Here is a 10,447-nt window from a genome sequence, read left to right as displayed (position 1 = left end):
TAAGACAAAAAATACGTACACACAATGTGTAAGGGTTTGAAAGAATATTCTGAATCCTTACATGTTTACTTTATCGTTTGTTTGATTTTTGTGAACCATATATAAACTACAAGCAGCGTGAAAACTATAAAAACTCAAGTGGCCATGCTGATCAAATTAAATAGTATGCTTTACACAGCGTATAAGGGTGATGTCACAGCACAACGGGAATCTAACCGGGGAAGAGGTGAAAGTCATCCTCCCCCTCCCACGACCCCGCCATATCTGCCAAGTGACCCTATGTAGGGGTAACAGTCTCTATTCTGCTCTGTGTCAGTGTGTATCATGGTCTCTGAGGACGGGGAACAGTCTCTATTCTGCTCTGTGTCAGTGTGTATCAGGGGCTTTGAGGACAGGTGTCAATGTTAGGTGATTTCTGCCCTTTATGGATTAAAAGCAGACTCTGCATCAACTGTGTAATTTTCCATGGGAGTTTTGCCATGGATCCCCCTGCGGCATGCCACAGTCCAGGTGTTAGTCCCCTTGAAACAACTTTTCCATCACTTTTGTGGCCAGAAAGAGTCCCTGTTGGTTTTAAAATTCGCCTGCCCATTGAAGTCAATGGCGGTTCGCGCGGTTCGCGAGCATTTGCGGAAGTTCGCGTTCGCCGTTCGCGAACCGAAAATGTCGGGTTCGCGACAACACTAATTAGCACCCTTGTTTAATGAAAACTCTGATAATTGATGCTGCAGTCCAAACAGGGTGAGCTGGTGTTTAGAAGGATCAATGATAACTTCTTATCAAGTTGATATTAAAGGAACACTATAGAAACAAACATGCAAACAAACATATATTCCCAATGCTGTAGAAAACATCTTGCTGTTTAGTCTGTTAGTGCTCTCTCCATGGCTGAGATCATCAATCCTGATCCATTGGGAGGCTAGTGTCCATGCGGGGCAAATCACAGTGGTGTGCCTATCAAATACTGCTCTGCGAGGTTCTACAAGAATATCACAGGGAAATGCCTCTAGTATTTGTATGTTTGTATTTGCTTTGGTATTACTCAGCCATGTTACAGTGCTGCAGTCCACCCATGTGTTTTTTAATAAGTGTGTAGAGGTTTAGAAAAATACCCCACACTGTCTCAGAGATTTTACCTTTCAGCCAAAAGTGTCATAGAAACATAGAATGTGACGGCAGATAAGAACCATTCGGCCCATCTAGTCTGCCCAATTTTCTAAATACTTTCATTAGTCCCTGGCCTTATCTTATAGTTAGGATAGCCTTATGCCTATCCCACGCATGCTTAAACTCCTTTACTGTGTTAACCTCTACCACTTCAGCTGGAAGGCTATTCCATGAATCCACTACTCTCTCAGTAAGGTAATACTTCCTGATATTATTTTTAAACCTTTGTCCCTCTAATTTAAGACTATGTCCTCTTGTTTTTCTTCTTTTAAATATAGTCTCCTCCTTTACTGTGTTGATTCCCTTTATGTATTTAAATGTTTCTATCATATCCCCCCTGTCTCGTCTTTCCTCCAAGCTATACATGTTAAGATCCTTTAACCTTTCCTGGTAAGTTTTATCCTGCAATCCATGAACCAGTTTAGTAGCTCTGCTCTGAACTCTCTCTAAGGTATCAATATCCTTCTGAAGATAGGGTCTCCAGTACTGCGTACAATACTCCAAGTAAGGTCTCACCAGTGTTCTGTACAATGGCATGAGCACTTCCCTCTTTCTAGGGAAGTGTCGAGGTGAATTGTTAGTGTAGGACTCACCTAAGAGGTTTTGTCTTGACGTGGCAGGTGAGTTTTTGCTTTAATGGCCATTGTAGTGAAGCCAAAAAAAACTCCAGTTATTTGAATATGGATATTCCGTTACACAAGATAGCCATATTGTGTAAAGCCCATCACTACATCACAATACCCCAAAATCATTGGGCCCTACACTCATTTTAACATCAGAGATTAACATGCTACCTGCAATACTTACTGCTTAAACTGCTTTCAGAGACTTTATTCAATTTATGAGGAACACAGTTTAACAGGGTGGTTCAGTAAAGTGTCAATTTCAGTTTAAAATCACTTTTAATTTTAACAATTCACACTTTAGTGAACAACCCTGTTACAATTTCCCCTTACAATCAAAAATTAACGTCCATCCCAAAAAATTTGTGCATTTTTAGGAATAGCCAAATGCTTCATTATTTTTTGAACAAGCCACATGTTGCTGATTCTTTAACTAATAACCTTGTCATTATCCGCATTCTAAGCAGTCCTGTAATCATTCCTTATCACACACGTTAGAGAGTAGACATCAAACTTGTTATTCTGGTTTTTAGCAGCTGTCTCCTAGTCGCATACAAATACGAGCCGAAGAGCAAAGCTGCAGAGCACTTTCACCATACCAATTGAGAAAATCATAGTCAGGAACAATATTTTAGTAACAAGCTTTTGGTTGATCGTATTACCTGACCAGTAGCTGAATCTGGTAGTCCAAGATGTATTTTTTTCCCAGCATTCTGCGATGTCTATTTCCATGGAGCAACTATTCCTCTGTTAAGAATGGCAAATCAATGAAGCAACAGGTAATGGAATTATATTTTTTATATCTGTAACTGAAGTTCTAATGTGTAGTGCAATTGATTTTAACAAATTGTAATGTGATTTTTGTATGTATATTAGTTTTAAATATTTGATTTTAAAAAACGATTGGGCTGAGCATTGTGGGACATATGGAGTAACGTGCACTAATTATTTTGTAAATATTGTTCACTAAATTGTGCTGAATTGACAACTAGATAGCAACATATACAAAAACCAGCCACCTTGGAATAACATTAGTTTTAGAGCTATTCCAATGTATTTGTTTTGACCTGATTTAGGAAACAACCAGACAGCTCACCCCAGTTCGCTACTAAGTGATTAATATTTATTTTGATTGTTTTCAAAAAACGCATTGCTTTTCATTTTCCAAATTATTAAGAACTTAATAGAAATATTCTCAAAAGTGCAAAGTTTTGGAAATTCAATGTGTATCCATAATAGGCAATTTGGGGATAAAAATAATAAAAATCCAAATCAGATATTTTGGTCTGAAATATGAAATTTATTTGGACTTCAAGTCAAACTTCTGACAAGTAAAACTATGGTTAACAACCCTGTTAGTGATAAGATCTCTGAACTACATACAAAACATGAATACGACTCGCTTGAGAGATTAAATAGAAGCAAAAAGGGATTCTATTCTTTTATGTCAGTAGTTTATTTGCATTTGTTAATGAATGGAAAACAGAAACTATTGTGAGCATTATCCTGGTGCCACTTTCCAGTAATGGTGCAAATAGATTTGCAATGGTTTGCTCTATTGCCTGGATTGCTGCTGGGAGCCAAGGGTCCTCTAGGGCCAGTGATGTGGATCCGGCTTCTGCAGCTCTGATCCCACAGGCCATTTACTAGCTGACCACTTTCGGCCAAGGAATGCAACTATGTGCATAAATATATGCACAGAATTGACATTAACCTCTAAAGCTTTGTTCCAAGCTGGCTAGTGAAGCCATATTGACACTGCCAGAGGTATAGTTGTACATACAGAATACAGGCACCATTACCACTTTAAATCAGTAGTCATGGTGCTTGGAGTAACCTTCCAATATGCAGATAAAACTCTTTGGGAAAGTTTAGTAAACCAAGAATGGTTGGGCATTGACAAGAGAATTTGCAGAATCAGAATAATTTGTGAACTGATTAGTAGCTCACCTATTTTATCCTAACATTTAAAATTCCTTGCAGAATTCTTAACAAATCACAGTGTAACTAATAACTGTGTTTGTATCTTACTTTTTATTCTTTCTTTAATATATACACACACACACACACACACACAGTAACCAACCTCATGCTGATGACTTGCATTAACAATGAAACAGCTGTCCATGAGTGGTTCACTGGCTTTGCTCCTCTTCCTGAGTTGTGTTTCAAAGCTGTTGTATACAGCAGACACATACTCCAAGGAATCCATGTATAAAGTGGAATTATGAGGCAAAAATGTGGTTGTTTGTTGAGCTCATTTGCATACGCCTACCCAGAATCCCTTGCAGTAGTGAGAGCACTGTTAAAGTGAGATTTCTGTGGGAAAAGCAAGTCTTATGGCTTGACTGGTGTGTGTATTTGTGTGAACTGTCAGAGAACTGTGACCACATCATTTGTTATAGGTAATAGGTATGTTTGATTTAACAAATGTATTGTAACACATATTTTAGTTGCTAAGAATCATACTTTAAGATTCTATGTTTTAAAAATAATGTTTATTTTACTAAGAACAGAGGTATAGGATAACTAAACGGTTCCCTCCAGGACACTAATAAAGATAGTGTCAAGGTGAAGCCAGCTATCCTTGGCACCTACAGTAATTGAGACTCCAGAAGTCACTCAGGGCTTAACCCTATAAAATAACTAAACAAGGAAAGACCTTTGTACAGGGACTCTCATCAAGAAACAAGGTGAGAATCACTGTATCACATAGATATATCTATAGTCATATGAATTATGATGGTAGGAGTACTGCAGTAAGAGATGAAAAACTCTTGACTAAAATAAGTTACACCAAAAGAAAAAAGCACATAATTAACCACCTTGTACAGTAAATTCCTGTGCCTACAAATATGCAACAGTCCAAACAGGGGTATGTTAAAAAATAATAAGTACATAGATAAATAAGTAAATAAAATGAGCTTTATTAGTATGGCTCACAAATTCTGCTGGATCCCTAATAAGATAAAGTCTGTTGCATATAAAAGGCACAATTTGTCCCAGAAAGAGATATAACCTGTTTGGTAGCTTGTATAGTCTCTGCCTACTCAAAAGAGGAATCAAATAGATCAATACAAATTGTACATATTATGATCCCTAAATAAAGGCAGGACAGGGGAGCCTCACCATAATTATAGAGGTATATACCAAGTGGAGGTATATTATGTTCATGTCCCTCCACAAAAAAGTGAACTTTCAATAATGAAATTACAGGGGGGGGGGGGGCCTGATGAGGGTGCACTGAGATTTGCACCGAAACGCACGTCAGGCGTTTTTCTTTCTGTGGGTTATGGGCACTGGGCACAGCACTTATTTTTAAGCACGTTTTGATTTACTAATATGTAGTTTTCTATACTAATTGTTTCTATGCCTATCTAGCTAGCTTTAAAGGGAGAGAGGCTTTGTAATTTAATTATTGCCAGTTCACTTTTTTGCCTGGCATTACACTTTCTTCTTACTTTCCTCCTCCTAACCTTATATCTGGCTAGTATGGGGAAAGGCGCTCTGCAAAAACCAGGACATTTAGGCGTCCTGATAAAGTTTCTCGGAACGCTGGGACAAATCAGTGAAAACCGGAACTATCGTGAGAAAACCGGACGTCTGGTCACGTGTATTTGCTTTCTATTTGTTCCACACAAAAGGTTACTATTGAAAATGGGTTTTGAGGAAAAATCTTATTATTGGATAGAACACTAACTTAAAGATAAAATGCAAAGTTTAGTTGCAAATAAAAATATTTCAAATTGGACAAAAGTGGAAAGTGTAGTGTCTCAAAGTTCTGTCATGGGTCCACTTCTTTTAATTTGTGTATAAATGATCTTGAAGAGGGCATTGAAAGTAATTTGACAAGATGACACAAAACTAGTTAAGATAATACAGTCTGAACATGACAATTTCTCTAGAGAAGGATTTGGATAAATCAGGGGACTGGGCAAGGAAGTGGCAGATGAGATTCAATACAGATAAATGGAAAGTAATGCATTTTGAAATAAGGAACCCACAAGACACTTAGACATTAAATGGGGTTAGGTTAGAAATAACAATAAATGAAATAAACTGTGAAACAATTATAGATCACAAACTAGGCAATGTTATGGAATGCTGGTCTGCTGTTGCAAATGTTTGTAAGGTGCTTTCATGTGTAAAAAGGGTTTTTGATTCATGTGATTGTAATGTAATTGTATCTCTTTACAAATCAATGGTTAGAAACCTTCTTGATTATGCAGAGCAATTTTGGGCACCAGTTTCAAAGAAGGATATTGCAGAACTAGAAAAAGTGCAGAGGCGAGCTAGAAAACTAAAAAGGTGGATGGAAAACGTTAGTTATGTGTAAATGATAGAAAAACTGGATTTGTTTTATTGCCTAAACAGAATATTAAATGATATAATTAACCCCTTAAGGACACAACTTCAGAAATAAAAGGGAATCATATGACGGAATATTTCCGTCATGTGTCCTTAAGGGGTTAATGTGTGGGAGAACAGGCTGTCAATCCAAGGAGAAATCTGATTGCCATTATTGAGCCAAGAGAGAATGCCTTCCCTTTTATTGGCCCAGCCGAGACAGTAGGGAGAGTGTGGAAGTGAAAAGGGTTAATGACACCAGACCCCTGGTTACTTGTTGCCAGTCCCAGCAACCACTAAATTAACCCCTGCAATCCCTTCTACACTAACACTCTAGTACACACTTTACTGCCACCACCAAGACTTTATATCCGGGCGTCTTAAATTACTCCACACACAGTAGAATTAAAGTATTACAACCTTACTTTACTGATCAGACATATATAATTAACCCTTTTGGTAACATGTTTACCTGAGCTTTCCTCAGAAGAGTGAGGTCATAGAGAACAAAGACACGAGCTGATTAAGTAAACATTTAATCTGACAAAAAGGATTTACAGTGCTGGGTACAAAATTATAGAAATAAATGACATACAGAAACACAGATAACAAATTGCTAAACAGTCCATAAAATAAAATAAGAGAAAACACAACAAATCCTTACATATATTTAATATAAATATATATATATATATATATGTATATATAATTCTTGTGGGAGATTCAGATGTTACAGGTCTCCAAGTAGTTGAAAAAAAAGAAAACTCTCCCTGGATAATCCAACATCATCATTATGTATCTCAACCTAGTTGTTTCTAAGTGGCCAGACCCCTGGGTGGATCAGAGGGGTTTGGCCTGGCAGTTTATTGCCCACTCCATATTTTCTTAAATTATGTTGTCCTTTGAATAACCCAAAGTCAGATACCTTTTACGATGCCCTATGTCCAGCTCTGGTGATGGTTATCTAGTAGTTTTATGGCTTAGACCTGGTGTTAGATCAAAGCCTACAATAAATGTTATCCCAACATGTACAAAAACAACTCAAAGCCTACAATAAAAGTTATCCCAACATGTGCAATAACAACTCATAACATATATCAAATGCCAACTCATGCTTTGGCATGACAATTGAACATGACGGACTTTAGTATTTATTTTTCCAACCTAGATAACTATGTAACTAAAACTTCATGAAGGGATTATAGTAAAAAAAATAAAGGTTTTGATTTGACAGATGTCCCTTGTTTGTCGGGTATGTCAGTACATCAGCCTTCACCAGTGCTAGATCTGCTGCAAATAGATTTAGAATATCAAGTAAAATGTGTTGATCTTCAGATTTTTTTCTTTTTGGTCAATTAGGAAAAGAAAACTTTTATACTTGTACTATAAATAAATACAGTAACAGTAAAAACAGTATACTATATTGACTGACTGTTGCAGCCCATAGCAGAGCAGGTTTGATCCCATGTTATTGATCCCATTTGTTTTTTTGAGAACATTCAGTTACTTAATCGGTTGACTTTGCTAAAATGTTTCAAACAGGTTCAGCTTAGTCTTGCATAGCGTTTATTATGAATAAAAGGAGTACTGTCTATTTAAATAATCGCCATTGGCAAAAAAGTGGTGCTTAACAGTTTATCATTACATTTCACAAAAGGACACTTCGCTAAGCAAAACCTGTTTCCCTACCTTTTTTCCTAATGCTGTCATAATAAAGATAAAGCTCCTCTCCCTGTACTACTCAATCGGTTGCAACAGTATGATGCAGATCTGTTCACTAGGTGGTGCTAGTACTTTATTTAAAATCTTGCACATTAGAACAGTCAGTAACATAGGTAGAAATCTTGTGGATTAGAAAATGTTATAGATCTGCTCATTCATTTATGAAATGTTTGGACTTTATGAAGGAAAGAATTGATGCAATATAATGTGACCTTTGTTTATTTGGGACAGTCATCAAAAGGAAATACACTTCTGGAATATATTCTCTTGGTGCTTTTGAGTTATTGTACACACTGTTTTAGCATACAAGAGTGGCCTAGTGTGCAACTTCATATTCAATACATACGTATCTATTCTTGAGGAAACACAATGGAGATGAACCATGTTGGTCATAGGAAAGCACAAGAGGCATGCCATGGATTCCATGGGAAAAAAAATTATGGGGGCCAAATTCCCTGTGCTCCATTTGGATTCCTACCTGAACTTTGTATCAACTTTGTGCTAGTTTATTATCTCTTAGAAATAAAGATTGTGAAAATGCAGATCTCTTGTTATATCGTTAAAAATAACTGGCAATGACAGATTTTTTTTAGTTTGTTAAAAGTTAGAGGGGCGTGGTTTGGCTGCCAACAAAAATGGCTGCATAAAGTTCTCTCCTCGAAAGCCTTGTGACTTACCTGTACTTTTCTTGTCCTGACAACCAATGGAGAAATCATCGCTCCTCTGGATCTGGGATGACCCCTGCCTCCAAACAGGGGCCACTTACTTCATCTCTACAGCAATACCTGATAGTGCCTGAGGATCTAGTGAGGGCACCAACAGGTACAGGAAGCTACCCGCCATCCGAGATGTGACGCGTTTTGGGGGGCCAGTGTGCATGTGTGTGTATCTGGGTGTATATGCCAGTGTGTGTATGTATTTGTGCCAATGTGTGCATCTGTGTGTATCGCACTGTGTGTGCCAGTGTTTGTGTAGGTATGTGTATCTTTGTGTCTGCCAGTATGTTTGTGTAGGTATGCGTATCTGTTTGTGTCAGTGTGTATCTGTGTGTGTGCCTCTGTGTATGTGTGTTTATCTGTAGGTATGTGTGTGTGCGTCAGTGTGTATGTGTGTGTGTGTGCGCGAGTATGTGTATGTAGGTATGTGTGTGTAGGTATTAGGCATGTGCATGGGGAAAATTTTCGGTTGGGTTCAGCATTCCGAAATTCGGGATTTTCGCAATTCGGGACTTTGGCAATTTGGCACTTCAAGACTTCGTCAACTTCGGCACTTCAGAACATTCGGTATTTGGGCACCTCGGGACTTCTCTTGCAGCCGCTTGTTAGATAACTCCCTAATTCCCACGGTATTAGGGAGTTATCTACCAAAAGGCTGAAGACCTAAATTGACCTAAAAATTACTTAGTATTAGTAAATTTTGCCCCTACTCGCTATACTGTGAGTACGAGCATGTCTAGTAAACAGTGAGCAGCCTGTGACTGCTCAATGAAAAAAATAAAAAAATAGTGTTCCCCCCCCCCCCCCCCCCGGCACCCACCCCTGAGCGGCGGTGGTGGCCCTAAACACTAATAAGGGGGGGGACCTAAGGTCCTCCCCCCTAACCCCCACCCCTGAGCGGCAGGTGGGGGCCCTAAATTGTAATAAGGGGGGGACCTAGTGTCCTCCCCCCTGGCCCCCTCCCCTTAGCGGCGGGTGGGGGCCCTAAATACTAATAAGGGGAATTTTCCCATGCTGTGTAATTTGACTCATAACTCTCTGATTGGTGGATTAAGTAACCAATCAGAGAGTTATGAGTCAAATTACACAGCGTGGGAAAATTCCAAAGAACTTTCCCACGCTGTGTAAATGACACAGAGCACTCTGATTGGTGGATTTCAAACCAACCAATCAGAGTGCTGTAACAGGTAAATGTAGAGACTTACCTGTCAGTCTCTACATTTACCTATCAGCGCACTCTGATTGGATGGCTTAAACCCACCCATCAAACATCAAAACTACATACAATCTTTATACACCATGCCAACACTATACCCAAATAGACCCATTCATTTCACACACAAACTCCATAAATAAACATGCTTACATCGCTGTGGAATATGTTAGCACAAAGGGAGGCCAAAATAATTTCTTGCACAGGGGACCTATCTGCATTAGTTCTGTCACTGACTGGAGGTCCCTCCAAGACATGTCATTTGCTGCCTGACACATTATACCAAAAAAGACACACTGCAGGGCCAGAAGGAGAGACACAATCCATTACCTTTGCAGGCTGCACATTGCAACTTTTCCTATTCCAATCTTCAGACCTTTCGAGCTGAGCTGCACGATTTGGTGGACCGTATGGACCACTTGGAGGGAGAATGTGACAACATAAGGTCAGCTCAGGCATCTACCACAGATGATAAAACAGAAGAAAGGACACAATGGCGCTAATCTTAATAAATCTGGTGCAGCTAAAAACCACCAAAGTTTAATGTCACCATTTACACTTAAAATGTGATAAAATCGGAAAAATAAAGTGATTTGCGCACACAGAAGAGAAATGTGAATTTTACCTTATACACAGAGTATTCTTTAGGTATTCACACT

At 38.6% G+C, this 10,447-nt stretch overlaps 1 protein-coding gene across 1 annotated transcript in view; it reads left to right on the top strand.

The window, feature by feature from the left end:
* The first annotated feature begins 2,467 nt into the window (after positions 1 to 2,467).
* ATP2C1 (ATPase secretory pathway Ca2+ transporting 1) overlaps positions 2,468 to 10,447 on the top strand; it is a 203,403-nt gene continuing 195,423 nt past the window's right edge. The window contains exon 1 of the mRNA XM_063452172.1: positions 2,468 to 2,569. Coding sequence (XP_063308242.1) covers positions 2,483 to 2,569 — 87 coding nt within the window. The 5' untranslated portion in view covers positions 2,468 to 2,482. The remainder of the gene's footprint in view (positions 2,570 to 10,447) is intronic.

This window comes from Pelobates fuscus, chromosome 4 (genome assembly GCF_036172605.1).
Source record: "Pelobates fuscus isolate aPelFus1 chromosome 4, aPelFus1.pri, whole genome shotgun sequence".
NCBI classification, from domain to species: domain Eukaryota; kingdom Metazoa; phylum Chordata; class Amphibia; order Anura; family Pelobatidae; genus Pelobates; species Pelobates fuscus.
The sequence above is the reverse complement of the archived record's forward strand: the minus strand, read 5'-3'. Positions and strand labels throughout refer to the sequence as shown.